Source organism: Castor canadensis, chromosome 11 (assembly GCF_047511655.1).
Source record: "Castor canadensis chromosome 11, mCasCan1.hap1v2, whole genome shotgun sequence".
NCBI classification, from domain to species: Eukaryota; Metazoa; Chordata; class Mammalia; order Rodentia; family Castoridae; genus Castor; species Castor canadensis.
In genome coordinates, this window is record NC_133396.1 from 51596678 (window position 1) to 51616495 (window position 19818).

Here is a 19818-nt window from a genome sequence, read left to right on the forward strand (position 1 = left end):
AATTACAGTTAAGTTCACTATATATGTATCACTTAAGTGTTATTAAGTCCAATTACTCCTTCAGTAGGAGGTAATCAGTTTACTAAGGGCTTGAGAAGGGGAGGACATAAACTCTTTTTTAAAGGACAATATCAGATAGGTATTCAATTCCAAAGAAATCTTAGAGGAAGTACTACAGTGCTATGCAATATTAAACTTAAAATGGTTACCATTTCCACAGCACAATTATAGATGAGTTTCTCTGCAGTTACACTGTTGATTTCATCAATAAATCTCTGTTTATCAGAGAAGAAGCGATTCAGCTTTTCTGTAAGTTTCTTGCACATGGTGATGCAGAATTTGTATCGTTCATTCAGATTTTTGACAACTGAAAAAAAGTTAAGATGGGAACTAATTTTAATTTTCCTCCAGAAATAACAGCACAGTGACACACACCCTTCCTGAAGGAAAGTGACACTATATGATCACTGAAGAAGAAGACCAGAAATTGGTTTCTATGATCATTCAGCATGAAAAGATAGAAAAAAGTCCTTCTGACTTCTTTGTGTATCAAGTAAGTACAGAGAATGGAGGCGTGACTCAAATGGTAGATCACCTGTCTAGCAAGTGTGAGATCCTGCAGTCAAATCCGTGTCAAAAGAAAGAAAAAAAAAGTCAATGGTGAAAACCAGAGGTGGTGGAGTGGCTCAAGTAGTAAAGCACCTACCTAGCAAACATGAAGCCCTGAGTTCAAACCCAAGCACTGCCAAAACCAAAAAAACCCACACCATTTTCCCTGTTAATAATCCTGAGTAGCCAGGTGCCAGTAGCTCACACCTGTAATCCTAGCTACTTAGGAGGCAGAGATCAGGAGGACTGAGTGGTCTGAAGCCAGCCCCAGGCAAATAGTTCATGAGACACTATCTTGAAAACACCTAATACAGAAAGGGCTGGTGGAGTGGCTCAAGATGTAATCCCCGGCACTGAAAACAAACAAACAAACAAACAAACAAACAAGAATCATGAGTAATACAGTGATTCCCCATCAGAAACTATCTTGGTGGGATGGGAAGAGATGACTCCAGGGCCTCTGGAGTCACATGTTGCCATCTGCTCCTGTACCTTGTTTCACAGCTGTGGACGGGCTCAGTTTCCCGGACTTGATCTGGGCTTTGGCAAGATGCAGGGAAGCTGCAAGTAGCTGTGCTGCTTTCATGTATAATACCAGCTGCTCCACCCGCCTGCATGGGAAGACAGAAGCATAGTGTTACCTTGTGAACCAACCCACCAGGCTCCGTGGTACCTAACAGGTCACCATTCAAACAACCTTTCTTAGGAGGTATTGTTCTCCTTTTTTTTTCTTTTGTTATTTTTCAGATAGGGTCTTGAGCCTTATTTTATTTTTTTGCGTGGAGCTGGCCTCAGACCATATCTTCCTAACTCCACTTCCTGCATAGTTGAGATTATAAAAGTGCACCACCAAGCTTGGCTAGTTTGTTGAGATAGGATCTCTGTAACTTTTGTTTAGAATGACCTCAAACCATGACCCTTCTGACCTCTGCCTCCTGAGTAAGTAGGATTATAGGTTTGAGACACTATGCCCAGTCTCTCTCCCTCTCTCCCTTTCTCCTTAGAGAAGGTCTCTCTGTGTAGCCCAGGTTTGCCTCAAACTTGTAATCCTCCTGCCTCAGCCTCCTGAGTGTTGGGATTACAAGCATAGGCTCATCCTTGACTTTTTTTTAATGCACATATAACTCCTGAAGGACGTGACATAGAGAAAGATGCATGAACTTTGAATGCAACGGAAATACTAAAAAATCCATAGCATCTCCTTATCATAAAGTATTTTTAATAGTATAATTCACAGGGAAAAGGCAATATTAAGGTTGCATGATAAACTCTTGGTTCATACAGAGACATCTTACACAATAAAATAACTTTGAGATTCCCTTGCAAATTTTAATAATGAAATAGGACTCTCAGCAGATGATACTGCTTACTTGTTAAACTCAAGTTTACAGAAAGCATGAGAAATCTGGAAATGAAGGACAGAGGAGGTACTCACCCCCAGTCTTTGCTTAGCTGGCTGATCTGGTCCACGACCACACTCTCTTGAATCTGGTACAAGGACACTGCAGATGTGCACAGCTCAGGGTTTCCTCCCCTCAAGGCTGTCAGGTCCAGCACACACTCAGTGAACATCAGCATCACATTCAGATGGCGTAAGGTATCTGTGTGCTCTCGCTGCAGCAAAGGCAATGTGTCTTAGAACATGTCAGATTAAGGATTTCTGTGTATATTTTGCTTTTTTAGGGGGAAGGGGAGTTCTTGCTTGCCAGGCAGGTACCCTACAACATCAGCCACTCTGCCTGCTCTGTGTATATTCTGTATATATGTTTCCTATACTTATAAATGTCAAAGAGACTCACATTTTTAAATTTCAGAAAACTGTTGAGAGAATAAACACACATCAGCTGTTTCACACCTATAATCCTAGTTTCTCAGGAGGCAGAGATCAGGAGGATTGAGGCTTGAGGCTAGCCCAGGCAAAAAAATTGAGACCCTATCTCAAAAATACCCAACACAAAAAAAAGAGCTAGGAGGGTGGCTCAAGTGGGAGAGCACCGTCACAGCAAGCATGAACCCCTGACTTCAAACGCCAGTATCACCAAAAATGAAAAACAAGTACCACAAATGAAACCAAATATGGGGGAGTGCATGTTTCTGTGCATGTATCAGAGCACTCATAAGTAAGCTCTGAAGAGGATCATTGTGTTTTTACCAGAAAAAAAATGGTTAGATCAACACATGAGACAAAAACATGACAAGATAGATATCAAGATTACAAGGATCTTCTTTGGAGTACACCACACTTTTTTCTTTTTGAGATGGGATCTCATTTTCGTAGCCCAGGATGGCTCCAGACTCATGATTCTCTAGCCTCTGCTTTCCCAGTGCTAGGACTTCAAGGTGCTTGCCACCATGTCTGGCTCTTAAATCACACTTCTTAACAGGTTCAGTAAATTCTACTGACTTAACTTTTCAAACATTCTTTAGTTTCTTGTGAATTTTGTTAACAGTGATTTTTAATAACAATGCATTAATTTTTGTAACCTATCCAGACAGAAGTACATAACAGCATTCTGAGGACGTCATTTTAAAATGGACATTCTATGGGCGGTGGAGTGGTTCAACAGGTAGAGTGACTGCCTAGCAAGCACAAGGCCATGAGTTCAAACCTTAGTACAGTCAAAATACATAAACAGATATTCTAAAATTAATTTTGAGATTTATCTTTAGTTATAAATGAATTTTGAAATCTCAAATGAGACTAAAAGTTTCCCTCCTTTTATGGTTAAAAGAAAACCATTTTCCTAGAGACAGGAGGATAAAGTACTGAATTTTTGTTTTTTTGCTCTATGACCAAAGATTGGACTCTCCCAATACACTGGAACACATGCTGTAGCATACTTTACACCTAACTTGATGAAGGCTGAACGAGTTCAGGACTGTTTCCAACTTTAGACTGGTTTAGACATTTCAAAACTACTACTAAAATTTTGTGTGCAATATTTTCTAACTTTTATGTAAAATATTTAAGTCTTATTCACACACAATTAGAAATGTCAGCAGTCTTCCATGGGGAGAAAATTTCTTCTTTAGTTGGCTTGGAGAGTTACTTTAACTTAACAAAGTTTAAAACCCAGGCATCCAGGGACTGAGGACACATTACTGCACTGAGTGTTGTCCTGAGAAACCAAGTGGGCACAGGTCTGAAATAAAAAAAACGAACCTCTGTAGTTCTGGACTGGTGCTGAGCACCCTTAGACTTTGTAGAACTGGACCCATACAGAGAGGGTAATGATCTACAAATACAAGTAGCCAATGTGCTTGGCAGGTCATTTCTTTGTTATTGACTAATCTGGCACAGTTAATTTTTTTTTTTTTTGAGACAGGGTCTTTCCTGACATTACATTTTAAACCTAGGTTTAAGTACATTATTTTTTACTAGGATAAAAAGTTATTTTTTAACAAAAAAATGTTTTTAGAGCAAAGACTGCACTTTAAAAATTCTATGAATAAGCTGGGTGTGATTAACACACACCTGTAATCCAGTTACTTGGGAGGCAGAAGTAGGAGAATCACAGTTGAGACCAGCCTGGGCAAAAAGTCAGCGATACAAAAAATATGCCCCATGTAGAGAAAAAAGAAAAAAGTTAATGAGAGACTATCTGAAAACCAACCTTAAAGCCAAAGGACTGGGGGTGTGACTCAAGCGGTAGAGTGTTTGCCTAGCAAGTTGTGAGGCATTGAATTCAATTCCTAGTACTGAAAAAAAATAATCCTACAAATAGCTGGGTGTGCTGGCACACTCCTGCAATTCTAGCATGTGGGAGGTAGAGGTAGGAAGATCATGGGTTTGAGGCTAGTGTGGGCTACAGAGTGAGACCCTATCTCAAAAAAAAAAAAAAAAAATAGTCAGGCACAGTGGCTCATAGCTTGTCATCTCAGCTAATTAAGAAGCAGATATAGCAGGACTGTGGTCTGAGGCCAGCCTGGGGGGGAAAAATGTAAGACCTTATTTAAAAGAACAAGGTGGGCATGCTTGTAACTCCAGCTGCACAGCAGGAATAGGTAGGAGGACTGAGGTCCGAGGCTAGTCTGGGCAAAAAGCACGAGACCCTCTCTGAAAAATAACTAAAGTGAAAAGGGCTGGAGGGGCTGAGCATGGTGGCTCATGCTTAGAACCCCAACTACTCAGGAGGTGGAGATTGGGAAGATCACAGTTTGAGGCCAGCCCAGGCAAAAAGTTAGCAAGACTCCATCTCAACCAATAAGCTGGGTGTGGTGGCAAGCACCTGTCATCTCAGCTACATAGGAGGTACAAACAGGAGGATCGCAGTCTAGGCTGGCCTGGGATAAAACACAAGACTCTATTCAAAAAATTTATTTAAAAGAAAACGGGTGGGGGCGTGGCTCAAGTGGTTGAGCTCCTGCTCAACCAAGTTGTACTCCAGTACAACACACACACCCAAAAAAAAAAAAATCCTACAAATAGATTCAGGTGTGGGTAGTGCAGGCCTGTAATCCTCGCTCTTGGGAAGCTGAGGTGTTTGAGACCAGCTTTGGCTACACAGTGAGACACTGCATGAAATTAAAAACTAGTAAGATAAAATAAAATAAATAAAAATAAAACAAATAGTAAAGAAACTTTTAATAAGAAAGTTAAAAATACATAAACTATGTGTCACTTCCTACGTTCAAAGGCTGCTATGGAGTGTCAGTCAAGATTGTGAAAATAGGCCAGCATTTTTTTAAATAGAAAACTTAAAAAAAAAAAGTATCTCCAGAATTATTTGATGTATTTTGTTCTTCTGTCATCACTAGAACATTCACATCAACATGATATTAACACACCATGGTGGTCTTTGTGCTACCTCCATCAGTGTCTCCTCTGGTAGTTCTGGGGCTTCGAAGGTGATGAGCCCCTCCAGGCTGGGAGGTGAAGCACCATAAGGCACATATCTCAGACTGGGAGCTGCATCTGCTCCTGGAGGGGAAGAACCCAAGCCTGGCCCAGGCGGCGAGCCCATACACACACGGCCACTCGCAGAGCAAAGGGAGCCTCCCAAGCTACTGGACCCAACTGCAAGGAAACACAGGACACAGAGCACCATGGCCAGGGTTAGGTTCGAGGAGCTTTCAAACCCATTACTCCTCCTAATAAAGGAAACATTCAAAGAAAAATCCCTGATCCCTCACTTGATTTGAGCATATTTTTCCATGTTCATTCTTCTTTATTCATACATGTTTTACAAGTCACCATAGCCAGCTTTCTTATATACTGTTCTAAACAAATTTATAGCATATGCAATTTATATCATATACATTTTTCCTTGCTGCTCCATAGGCCTCATAATTATGAAATTCAATTGATGCACAGTGGTTCACTAACTTTAAATACATAATGTTTATATGGATTCATTTACAGTACTTCTGATTTTTTGTACTACAAATACCAATGTGCAATGAAATGTACAAAGCTTTTACTTCTTTTGAATGATTACCATGTGATAAGTACTCCAAAGTGTATTATAAATAGGAATGGTATTCCCATAGTTCAAACATTAAAACATTTCTGTAGCTGTTCCTACGTACTGCCATATTACTTTCTAAAGCAGCATTAGGCACAGATACCACTAAACCTCTACAACACTGGTGTTAGTTACACTTAAAAAATGGTATTTTCTTATTTGTTAGTTTAAAAATAAGGTTTTAGCTCATTTCCTATTATCTATTTCTATATTTTTCTTATTAATCTACTGATAGCTTGATTAGCAACTTATTTAGAAAAGGAGAACTTAAAAGACACAAGGTATGATACATATGATAATATATATTGATTTCAAGTCCAATCTAAATGCTTTCTTAATTAACTTTTGATATTAACAACTTGCTTATATAGAGTATAAATAATAAAAATATCTGTTAACCTATCTAAAAATACATTGGGTTAATTTAGACATTTGGATCCAAAGTTCAAAAATAAAAGGAAGTAAAACTTAAGTTTCTAAAAGATAAAACAAAAACAGTATATCATTTTCAAATAATTTGCTGGATATACCAAAATAGGATTTCAACACATAACCTGAGAAACACTATAGATACGTAGTTGTTTCTTCATGGAAAAGTCATATTTATATTGTTACATTACATGTGAACATATGTAACGTATATAGTGTATATTTATAGATTAATATACATGTTATATATAACACTTTTACTTCATAAAGTTTTTCCTCACAATGTTATAACCCTTTAAGGGAAGGAAACACCCACATCCATGTCCACTTCACTGGAAGTTAAGTGACTAATCTAAGCTTAACATAGCCTCACTATCAGAACACCACACTCCAGATACTAGCCACATATTACACTAGGACAAATGTTCCTCACCTGAGGTGGCTCTTGTTCGTAGGACCATATGGGTACAAGTGGGGGCCATGGTACTGTGTGGAGGAGACCCCACAGTGAAGAGGACAGCCCTGGAACTTGCTGCTGTTCCTGCTGGCAGTGCCAGTACAACGCCACAGGCTCCTGCAGGAGCTAGAATAAAGATTTTGCAAAATGTTGCATTACCCTGATAATGTTCCTATCTGGAGGTGAGATTATAAGGAGACTTTAACTTTTTTTTTTTTTTTTTTTGGCAGTACTGGGGTTTGAACTCAGGACCTAACACTCACTAGGCAGGTGCTCTTACAGCTTGAGCCACTCCACCAGCCCAAGACATACACATACATACACACACACACATACACACACACACACACACACACATTCTTCTCTTCCTTTTCCTTCTATCTTTTTTTTTTTTTTTTTTTTGTGGCAGTACTGGGGTTTGAACTCAGGGCTATGTGCTCTACAGCCCCTGTATTAGTTTTAAAATAAGAAAATTTGATATATTTCCACTAAAAATATTTTAGAGCTGGGTGTGGTGGTGTGTATGTATAATCCTAGCACTGGGGAAGCTGAGGCAAGAAGATTGTAAGTTCAAAGCCAACTTGAGACTATATTGCTTCAGCAATATAGTGAGACCATGTCTAAAAAAAAAAAAAAGTAATCTCTTCACAGTTTTGAATCTTCTTCAAACCAAAGTCTAGTATTCAGAGTTATTTTTGAATACTTCTAAAATACATGAACTTCAAGTTACACCTGTTGAGGATAATCTGAAAAAGTAAAAACCAAGAATAACGTAATAAAAACATGAGGTTAAATTAGCTGAATTGTTATTAGGAGTCTTTATAGAAATATAGCATTAGAAAGACACAGAAAGTTGAGTCAAAGTACATTTATGCCTTAGAATCACACCCTTACATCTGTCAAGAAGGAAGAGAGACAGGTGTTGCAAAGGTCTGATGGGCAGAGCTTGGGCTAAATGAATAAGTAAAAAATCCCCTGGTCACTGAAACATGAAGAATCAATAAAATTTGTCCAAAGCCCTTTTACATACAGGCAACTGACAAATACTGCATTTATGGGACTACGAAATGGAGGCAGGAGATAACACCACAAATCATAAATGTAAAAGAGACACTATTACTGAGGGAAAACCTAAATAAATCCTCTAGTGTTATTTGCTTTTAGACAGTAAGATTTTTTGTTTTGTTTTTTGGCAGTACTGGTGTTTGAACCAGGGCCTTGAGCTTGCTAGGCAGGTGCTCTATCACTTGAGTCATGCCACCAACCTTTTCGTGTGTTAGATATTTTCAAGATAGGGTCTCATGAACTACTGCCCAGGCTGGCCTCAAACTATGATCCTCCTGATCTCTGACTCCTTAGTAGATAGGATTATAGGCATGAGCCACTGGCACCTGGTGACAATGTTTCTTGTTTGTTTTTGTTTTCTTATGGTGCTGGGGCTCAAACCCAGAGCCTTGCACAAGCTAGGCAAGTACTCTACCACTGAGATACATCCCCAGACCTTCATTTGTTCTTAGTTGACTTTAAAAAGCACTAATTTTGGAGATCACACAGCTGAGCAACATATTATTAGTCTCCTACTAGCTCTGGTGTAGATGATACCTCTGACTGAAAGTGCCTAAAAGGGATTAAAGTTGTTCACTAGAAAAAGTTGCTTTCTGTTGTCCTCCTCTGCTCTCTATGTTAACTGCAAGGTTAATTATTCCTGGGGGTGTAGCTCAAACAGCAGAGCACTTGTCTAGCAAGTACAAGGCTTTGAGTTCAATCCCCAGTAACACACAAAACAATGCAAAAACACTCTGTTCCTAGGAAAAGAAACTAAAAGGATATAAGCCACAAAATTTACTAATTAACAACTCTTATCTGGATTTACAGAATCTAGGACATCTAATAACCTTCAGATATCAAAATGTGCATCATCTAACACAAAACACTTAAGTTGCTAATCCTATTCTTTAACTAAAAGCAGAAGTATAGGTAACTGCTTAATTTACAGGAAAACGTGTTTATTACAAAGAGTTGCCTAGAAGAGGATGGTTGACTATTATAGCAAGGATGTTCCAATAGGGAAAAGAGAAAGAAAAAGGTCCCTTGAGAGACAGAGATGGTTACCGAGTCTGGATGCACAACTCAGCATACAGTCTTCCTGACCATTGCATCCTGCTCCCCCTTTCCCTCCCTAAGGAGCCCTTTGTGCTTGCTCCTGAGCTAAGATGTAGCTTTGAGGATGATAAGCCCTTCTATCTTCTGGGGTACAAGTCCCTAAATAAAACTAATCTCCTTCCTACCAATTGTTATGTGTAGGTATGGGCTTTCAAGTGGTAGGCAGCTGGTCCTAAGTCTTACAATAATACTGGACAAAGTCTGGAAGAAAATGCCTTAGTGTTCACCTCATCTACAACAGAGCACAGCAAACAAAGCATCTATCAAAAGAAGCAAGGGAACAGTAAGAAGACATTAAACAGTACCTACTATTACACGAGGTGTATAAAATAATGCAGGTATTTTCTTTATTCAATGTAATGTCCCTAATATTTTATCAGGTATAAAGCATTTAAGGGTGCTGGTGTATTTTAAGGCCAAGTAGCCTTAATTATTTTTTTCTGAAGGTCTTAAGGTTTTCCTATTATCAACAGCTTTTATTTTCCAAAACACGTGCAGGAAAGAAAAAAGAGAATATGAATTATTAAAGATGCATTTCATGCCTAAATATTTTTTAAGAAAAAGAAATATGGCTGGGTGTCAGTGGCTCATGCCTGTAATCCTAGCTACTTAGCTACTCAGGGTGGCTGAGGATCGTGGTTTGACGTCAGCCCAGGTGAATGGTTTGTGAGACCCCATCTCCAACATAACCAGAGCAAAATGGGCTGGAGGTGTGGCTCAAGTAGTAGAATGCCTGCTTTGCAAGTGTGAAGCTGAGTTCAAACCCCAGTCCTGGCCCTGCCCCCCGCTCCCCCCCCCCCCGAAAAAAAAAACAACCCAGGCCAGTAGCTCATGCTTCTAATCCTAGTTAGCTACATGAGAGAGAGAGAGATCAGGAGGATCACCATTCAAGGCCAGCCTAGGCAAATAGTTTGAGAGTCTTTATCTGGAAAATACTCAACACAAAAAAGGACTGGCTCAAGTGATAGAGCACCTGCCTAGCAAGCATGAGGCCCAGAGTTCAAACCTCAGTACTGCCACAAAAAAAAAAAAAAAAAAAAAGAAATCTGGGTTCACAGCTATTAACTTATACTTAAATTATAAAACATATTCATATAGAACTAGTAAATGCTGTAAAATTTTATAAAGGAAAATAAACATTATATGGTCACTTAGAAGATATTTTTAAAAACTGTCCTAACTCCTGGTTTGGACTCTGACAACACCTAGGAGAAGAATGACTTCCAGATTATCGGTGTGAAGAGCTCTACCTGTCCCTCAAAGAAACTATACTGGTGAAAATGTTTTTAAAAACAACCACTTAAGGTAGCAGGAAACTGTCCTTAGGGTGTCCAAGAGAAGAAGAAACACTGAAGAAACCCTCCATCTCGGTTAAAAACTCTATCCATAAGCTACTCACAGAGCAACAGTTCTAACCTAGGCCAGCAGCTTGGGGCCCTTAGCGTACTCATCCCAGATTATCCGTTCCATGCCAGTCTAAGTAAACCAAGGTGACCAGGGCTTCCACCTCTGCCCAGTGTCTCGCTCACAAAGATGGAGTGTACATACAAGAAAAATGGGCTAGTGCTCTCTTCCCCAGCTCCAGAGGAGCTCCCCTAGTGGTGGGGGAGGCAAGGAACAGAGAATTCTGAAGCTTTCTCCTGTGTCTGATACACAGGTCTTGAGAAGTTCTAGTCTATGGGTATCGTCAAAGAGGATGAAGGCTAGAACACCCACAGAGTGGGAGAAAATATTTGCCAATTATACATCAGACAAAGGACTGATAACCAGAATATACAGGGAACTTAAAAAACTAAATTCTCCCAAAACTAATGAACCAATAAAGAAATGGGCATGTGAACTAAACAGAACTTTCTCAAAAGAAGAAATTCAAATGGCCAGAAAACACATGAAAAAATGCTCACCATCTCTAGCAATAAAGGAAATGCAAATTAAAACCACACTAAGATTCCACCTCACCCCTGTTAGAATAGCCATCATCAGCAACACCACCAACAACAGGTGTTGGCGAGGATGCGGGGAAAAAGGAACCCTCTTACACTGTTGGTGGGAATGTAGACTAGTACAACCACTCTGGAAAAAAATTTGGAGGCTACTTAAAAAACTGGACATCGATCTACCATTTGATCCAGCAATACCACTCTTGGGGATATACCCAAAAGACTGTTACTCCAGAGGCACCTGCACATCCATGTTTATTGCGGCACTATTCACAATAGCCAAGTTATGGAAACAGCCAAGATGCCCCAGCACTGATGAATGGATTAAGAAAATGTGGTATCTATACACAATGGAATTTTATGCAGCCATGAAGAAGAACGAAATGTTATCATTCGCTGGTAAATGGATGGAATTGGAGAACATCATTCTGAGTGAGGTTAGCCTGGCTCAAAAGACCAAAAATCGTATGTTCTCCCTCATATGCGGACATTAGATCAAGGGCAAACACAACAAGGGGATTGGACTATGAGCACATGATAAAAGCTTTAGCACACAAGGGAGGGGTGAGGATAGGTAAGACACCTAAAAAACTAGCTAGCATTTGTTGCCCTTAATGCAGAGAAACTAAAGCAGAACCTTAAAGCAACTGAGGCCAATAGGAAAAGGGGACCAGGAACTAGAGAAAAGGTTAGATCAAAAAGAATTAACCTAGAAGGTAACACCCACGCACAGGAAATCAATGTGAGTCAATGCCCTGTATAGCTATCCTTATCTCAACCAGCAAAACCCCTTGTTCCTTCCTATTATTGCTTATACTCTCTCTACAACAAAATTAGAAATAAGGGCAAAATAGTTTCTGCGGGGTATTGAGGGGGGGAGCGGGAGGGGGTGGAGTGGGTGGTAAGGGAGGGGGTGGGGGCAAGGGGGAGAAATGAACCAAGCCTCGTATGCACATATGAATAATAAAAGAAAAATGAAAAAAAAAAAAAAAAAAAAAAAGAGGATGAAGGCTTTGGTGGTAAGCAAATAAGAAGAGGCTGATGGCGATATGAGAGCAACAAGCTGAAGAGACCATCTACAAGTTTATAAGAGAGAACCATGGAGACATCTAAGAAAAACCCTTCTGTGGTCCAAAGTTCAGATATTATCCTCGAAACCATTCCTGCAAAAGGGCCAGTATTTAATTAGATCTGTGAAACAATTTATTCCTCAGAGTACTGTCAAAGACAACAGGACAATCTAGAATGCTTAACAGCTGGCTGCACTACCAATGAATGCAGTTTAAGAGATGAGAGCAAAAGACAAAGAAAGGCCTTCTAAAACTATCATGCCAGGACTGGAAACTGCTCAGCAGTGGAGAGCATTTGCATAGAAAGTGCAAAAGCCTGGGTTTGACCTCCAGCACTGGGAAAAAATGGAGAAAAAAAAAAAGTACTGGGAACCAGTGGCTCATACCTGTAATCCTAGCTACTTGAGAGGCTGAGATTGGGAGGATAGCCATTTGAGGCCAACCATTTGAGGCAAATGGTTCTGAAGACCTCATCTCCAAAAATAATCAGAGCAAAAAGGACTAGAGGTGTGGCTCAAGTGGTACAGTAAAGGTCATGCTTTACAAGCATGAAGCCTCAAGTTCAAACCTCAGCCCCACCAATTAAAAAAACACAAAAAAAGAAAAGAAAAAATGAAACAAAACTACTGTCCCCATAGCCAAGGTTGTGACCTTTGAGGAATTATATCAAAGCCTTCACACTGCAGGGCAAATAGACTTCACTGAAACGGTCCACCAAGACTAAACAAGTAAGAAAGCAAAAAACAGGTGGGGGGAGGGGACCCACATCTAGAATTGCTACAAAATGTTGTAGAAAATGTCCAGTTTTCAACAAAAAATTTGATACATGCAAATAAACAGCAAGGTATAACCATATACAGGAAGAAAAGCAGGCAACAAAACTACCTTTGAGAGAGCTCAAATTGCAAAGCAAGCAAACTTCACAGTGGCTATTTAAAACATGCTCAAATAGCTAAAGGAAATCCTGCTTTAAAGTAAAGGCATGTATGATGAATAAATGTCTCATTATACAGAATATCAATAAAGAGAAATTCTTAAAAAAAAAGAACCAAATGGAAATGCTGGAGTTAAAAAGTATAGTGGATCCCCCTTATCTACGGTTCCACTTTTCTGTGGTTTCTGTTACCCTTAGTCAACTTCATTCTGTGTAGTGTGAGGAAACCTCTGCTGTCCCACTGAGACATGACACAACTTTGTCCAGCATACCCTGCTGTACACACGCCCCGTCGTATAGTCACTTACTGCTGTCTTGCTTATTGGATGGGCTTTTGCAGTTCTCAGTGCTTTTGTCCTAACTCTTATTTTACTTCATTAATGGTCCCAAAGTGCAAGAGGAGTGATTTTGGTCAAACAGAAGCCATAAACTACTTCCTTTATAAATCATTTCACATCATTCCAGGAAGAAGGGTAAGTACACTATAACAAAATATTTTGAGAACACAAGACAGAGACCACATTCATATAACTTTTATTATACTGTTATAATTATTGTTTTATTTTTAGTTGTCATTGTTAACCTCTTACTGTGCCTAATTTATAAATTAAAACTTTATTATAGGTGTACATGTAAAAGAGAAACACAGTATCCACAGGGTTTGGTGCTAGCCGTGCTTTCAGGCATCCACTATCCACTGAGGGTCTTGAAATGTAACCCCCGCAGAAAAGGGAGACAAGAAAAGGGGTATAAGAGCAGAAATGAAATTTACTCTAGGGGCTCAATGGTGGATATGAATTAGCAGGAAGAACTTATGAATTTAAAGACAGATCAGCAGGAATTAAGCAATCTGAAGAACAGTTTTAGTATAATTTTTTAACTCCCCAAAATTTGCCAGTAACATAAATACATGATTAACACATTTTGTTTTATGTACATGAATTATATATGGCAAAAATGTGTAAGAACTGTAGGGTTATTACTTTACATTTAATTTTAATTTTTAATTGGCAAAATATGGCTTATAATATTATAATTCTATACATGTACACACTGTAGTAATCAAATCAGGGTATTTGACATTTCTAGCTCTTCAAATGCTATCATTTCTATGTGCTGAGAATCCTCAACTCATTGTTTTTTTTGTGAAATGTATAATTATTACAGACTTCAGGTACCCTAATGTGCTTCAGAACACATTATATCTACTCCCCTGCAAGTGTATTTTGATACTCATTATCCACCTTCTACCTCCTTCCCCTCTACTCTTTCTATCCTCTAGGAATCTCTACTCTACTCTCTGTATGTGATCAACTTTGAGAACATGCTATTTGTCTTTCTATGCCTGGCTTATTTCACTTAACAGTTCCATCCATATTGCCTCAGCATTTCATCTCTTTTTATGGCTGAATAATATTCCATCGTGTACATATATCATGTTTTCTTTATATACACATTCATTGTTGGACATCTCAGTTGATTTCATATCTTGGATATTGTTGTGAATAGTGCTGTAATAAACATGCAAGTACAGGTATCTCTTTGACATGTATTTCACTTCCTTTGGATATATTCCTAGTAATGGGATAGCTGGATCACATGGTATCTCTGTTTCTAGTTATTGAGGAACCTCCATATGTTTTCCATAATGCCTGTACTAATTTATATTCCCACCAACAATGTATGAGAGTTCCCTTTTCTCCACATTCTTGCCAGGCTTGGTATTGTCATTTTGATAATAGCCATTCTACGTGGAGTGACAAGACAATCTCATTGTGGCTTTGATTTGCATTTCCTTGGTGATTAGGATTTTGAGCATTTTTTTTCATATACTTGTATGTTTTCTTTTCAGAACTGTTTAATTCAGATGATTTTCTTTTTTGCTTATTTGTATGCAGTGCTGAGGATTGAACCTGGGGACTTGCTCAGGCTAGGCAAATGCTCTAGCACTGAGCTATACCCACAACCCTTGCCCATTTTTTAACTGGATTATTTAAGTTTTTGCTGTTAAGTTCCTATCACTCAGGACACAAAAATTTCTTGCCAGATCATTAGTTTGCAAATATTTTTCCCATTCTGCAGGTTTTCTCTTGGCTCTGCTGTGCAGAAGTTTCTTAGATTCATATACTCCATTGTCTTCTTGCCTGTGTTTTCTAGAGTCTATCCAAAAAAAAATCCTTTGCTTATATCAATGTCTTGAAGTGTTCCCCCCTCTGGTTTCTTCTACTAGTGTCTTAGTTTCAGGTCCTACTTAGTTTTGGTCCTGATTCATTTTGAGTTCACTTTTTGTATATGGTCTAGCTTCATTCCTTCTGCACATGTATGTCTAGTTTTCCCAGCACCGTTTACTGAAGGGACTGTCCTTTCCCCAGCGTATGCTCTTGGCACTGTGATATGATTTAAGAGAGGTGAACTGCTCATTTGGAGTTGATTATAAAGTAGCATGGCAATTTAGGCAGGTACTTGTTGCCATTGCAACAAGAGATAGTTATAAAATTATTACAGTGGTACAGTAAGTACTAGTTAATTTTATGCAGTTATGCTCTAATACTGCAATTTTACATTTCTTGTTTGGTGTGTGTGTGTGTGGTACTGGAGATTGAACATGATCTCAAACTTGCTAGGCAAGCACTCTATCTCTTGGATTTTGGCCCTAGCCCGTTTGTTTGTAGATAGGGTCTTGATAGTTATGTCCAGGGTGGTCTCGAACTCAAAATTCTGCCTTTTCTTCTCTGGGATAACAGGTGTATGCCATTACACTCAGAAAATTTTAATTTTATAATTTCTGTATATTTTATGTATATAGATTTCTGTATATTTTATGATAATAAATGATAAAACAGACTGTTACCTACATATGTTTTAGGCATTCATGATATATCTTTTTAATTTTTTGTTAATTTTAGGCTACACAGTTTGTGAATTTTTTTCAATTTGTCATAAATCTCTAAAAAAAAAAATCTGCATAAGTGAACCCATGCAGTTCAAACTTGTTCAAAGATCAACTGTACAATGAACAGAGGCTCAGAGAAATATGAGACAATTAAGTACACAAATATACACATAATAAGAATATAAGAAGAGGAAGGAAAAGGAACAGAAAAAAAAAATTCAAAAAAAAGGCCAAAAACTACCCAAATTTGATAAAAATAATTAGTTTCTATATGAAAAAGCTCAATAACGTTCCAAGAGTATAAAAGCAAAGAAGACTGCTCCCAGATACATCACAGTAAACTGGTGAAGACACAAACTACAAGAAAATCTTGAAAGAAGAAAGAGAAAAATAGCCTGTCATATACAAAGGACCCCAAGTAAGAGTAAAAGTTGACTTGTGATCAGAAACAGTTGAAGCCCCAGGGCAGTTGGATAGCATCAAGTGCTAAAAGAACAAGCTGTTAAACAAAAATCTTTTATTAAGAAAAACTCTGTCAAAAATGAAGCCAAAAGAAAGACATTCCAAATAAATAAAAGCCGAAAGAATTTATAGCTAGCAGATCTGGTATTTTTATAAGAAATACCAAGGGAACTTCTTCTGCATGAGGGGAAAAATACAGCAGCACAGATAAAAGTAATTAGTGATTAGAAAACGCAACATGATAGCATCTTTCTTTTCCTTTCTTAAATTTAAGATTTAAAAAGCAGCTGTATACAGCAACTGTATGTATATATAATTGCATTGTTGGGCTTGTAACATACACAAATGCAATATATTTGGTAATAACACAAAGAGGGAAGATGGAGGCAAGATGTATTGGAGTAAGAATGTGACACCAGATGGCAACTCAAATCCACAAAAAGTAAGAGAACTAGAAACAAGTTAAGAAGATACCGTAACAAACTATAAATAACCTTTTTTCTTAACTCAGTTTCTTTAAAAGAGGTAAAATTATATAAAATAATTATAACAATGTATCAATAGGTTTCTAGTTTTATATTTATATATACACAAACAAAATATGTATAACAATATAGCACTATAAAAGGAAGGTGGAAATATAGTACTCAAAAAGAGCAGAGGGAAGAGCTACTTAGAACTAAAATGTCTATTTTACTCAAGTTAGTGTAAATCTAAAGTTGACTGTGATAACTTAATATATAGATAGACAGATAATAGGCTATAAAGGCTTTTTAGTAAGAACTAAAAAAAGTGAAAAACATTAAAGGGATCAAAATATGACACTAGAAAATATTCACTAATGCAAAAGAAAGCAGTGATGGAGGAACAAAATATGACATGATAGAAAAAAGTAAAAAGGAAAAAGCATAGGTAAATCCAACTATGTCAATAATATTAAATATGAACAGATGAAATAATATAATCAAAAGGTAGAGTGTCACATTAAATAAGATCCAACTACATGTGTCTATAGAGGACATACTTTCTGTCAAAGACAAACTAGTTTGAAAGTAAAGTGATAAGAAATGACACATGCAAACAACCATTACAAGAATTACATTGTATTTCTCTTTGGAAATCATGTGGGTAAGCAGAAATATTAATTCCTACAGGATTCTGTTTGGATTAGAAACTGTATTCAATCAGGTATTTTGCTGGCCCAGATATTTCCTCTTTTGGATGCTCAGAGGGAATGTCAATTTAAAAAATTATAAAAAAACAAGAACAAAGAGGTTAGAATAGATTCCCTAATTTGAGTGTACATAATAACCACCCAGAGATTCCTAAAATCCATACTCAAAAAAATGTGATTAAGCAAGACTGGGTTAGGCTCTGGAATCTCCATTTTGTTTGGGTATTTTGTTTTTTTGGCAGCACAGGCGTTTGAATTCAGGGACTTATGTTTACTAGGCAGGCACTCTTAACACCTGAGCCACTCTGCCAGCCCAGTTTTGTAATGGGCTTTTTCAAGATAGGGTCTCATGATCTATTTGCCTGGGGCTGGCTTTGAACTGTGAAACTCCTGATCTCTGTCACTTGAGTAGCTAGGATTACAGGTGTGAGCCACCAGCACCTGATCCTTGGTGCCTGGCCCTTGTTTCTACTTTTTGACAGTTTAAATAATCTACATATAAGTGATCAATATACGTAACAATCCCTAGAACACTATGAAAGGTTTCAGTATCTAAGTAACTATGTGTCTTATAGGATCCAACTGCTTTTGAAGAAACGCTCAGGAGCATATGTGTGTTTAGGCTAACTTTGGTCAGTGTGATCCTACTGATGATAAACAATTTTGATCAGAAATCCAACTCTAGGGTGTTGATCATCAAGATACTGAGAAAATCTCTGTCTTGACAGGTACTACGAAGGAAGATGAGAGACAGGGACAACCTTCACAACTGTAAAATAATGCAAGCCACCAAACTAATGTATGTACTAACAAATTAGCTGTATAAAAAAAAAAACTAGATTTTTCTTACCTATATCCATCGGTCGTTCTGCATTTAAACTATCCGTGCTGCCTTGGTGTCCACCTAAAGGTGCTTTCACTTGCTGATCTGATAACTTTCCAGTACTGACAGATCTAAAAAGAACAGTGATTGTCAGTAATGGGAAAGTACACTTTGTAAAAATAGGTAGTTTAACAGGAAGTCAGACAACAAGGAAACAAAAAATAGATGCCAAACAATTCAGGGTAGATAAACTTCCATAACCAAAATAAAAGGCAGAAACAGCATATTCAACAAGTTCAGGAAGAGTTCTGTATTTACAGTCATAGGAAGCATCTGGGATTGCAGACATTCTCAATGTACCTGGTACATATTATTATTAATCATATGGCATAAACCAGCTATTAAATTAATGTGGTCTGGTTGCTTTTATAATAGAAATACATTTATTCTGCTAACAGTTTCCATGTTAAAGTTAGAGAGGAAACGGTGTTTACCTGCCAAATACTGTCTTGCTCTGCTGCTCAGACCGATGCCTCTCATTTCCTTGTACTAACAGGCAATGGGAACATTCACGTGGCTCACTCCCATCTTTGGAATGCCCTTCAGTAGGCCCATGACGAGGAACCAAGGCTAACAGGTTGGAAGACGCTTGTGTTTTAGGGATTTTGAAAGGAGCGGTGGTCTGAAGAAACATATGTAAGCTAGTTAATATGACATGTGAAGTGTTCACAATTGGAAGGACACATGGTATCTACTTTGGAATTAGACAAGATTCAAATACTGGCTCTTCTATTTACCTTTTCTAAAGATTAATGGGATCATGCACATAAAACATTCAAGTAAAGTACTTATACTGTGCTGGCACACAGCAAGTGCTCATTAAAATTATGGCTTTCCCTCATCATGAATTCTTCCCCAAACCCAGAAAAGGTTTAAGAAACACACCTTAGTAGGAGAGCCAATGATTGTTGGTAAAGGAGTTTTAAAGAACCAATCAGAACTCCGTGGAGATGATCCCATGTGCTTGGTGGGAGAGGTTCCAAGGCTGACAGGCCGACTGGGCTGAGGTGAATAGCTGTAGCCAGCCCCAGTGTGGGATGGACACACAGGGTCAGAGTGCTGCTTTCTAAGCTTCTGTTTGTTTTGATAGATATCAGTGAGGGTGGGGGCGCTCTGCAGTCTAGCACCCAATAAGAGAGACTGTGGTGACTGAGTCTGTGGCACTGGAGAACCTACCAACAAAATGAATGCAGTATTAGCCCATAGTAAAGAAGTATAGGAAATAAGGCAATTTTTAAAATGGGAATTCAAATGCATGTCTGATTTTTTTATGAGATGAGTTTGCCTGGCAACAGGTATTTTCTGGTATCCTTTTCAAAACAACAAGTACACTGCTGTT

General features: G+C 38.2%; 1 protein-coding gene across 3 annotated transcripts in view; it reads right to left on the reverse strand.

The window, feature by feature from the left end:
• Ulk2 (unc-51 like autophagy activating kinase 2) overlaps window positions 1-19818 on the reverse strand; it is an 83135-nt gene that overhangs the window by 4364 nt on the left and 58953 nt on the right. Inside the window, exons 18-25 of one of the 3 annotated variants that reach the window (XM_074046717.1) lie at window positions 19365-19651; window positions 18914-19101; window positions 18447-18550; window positions 6937-7086; window positions 5418-5626; window positions 2045-2223; window positions 1102-1220; window positions 210-367 (exon numbers count right to left, since the gene is read on the reverse strand). In XM_074046717.1, the coding sequence (XP_073902818.1) occupies window positions 210-367; window positions 1102-1220; window positions 2045-2223; window positions 5418-5626; window positions 6937-7086; window positions 18447-18550; window positions 18914-19101; window positions 19365-19651 (1394 nt within the window). Of the gene's footprint in view, window positions 1-209; window positions 368-1101; window positions 1221-2044; window positions 2224-5397; window positions 5627-6936; window positions 7087-18446; window positions 18551-18913; window positions 19102-19364; window positions 19652-19818 lie in introns of those variants that run through there. The other 2 variants (XM_074046718.1, XM_074046719.1) reach the window with 2 other exon arrangements.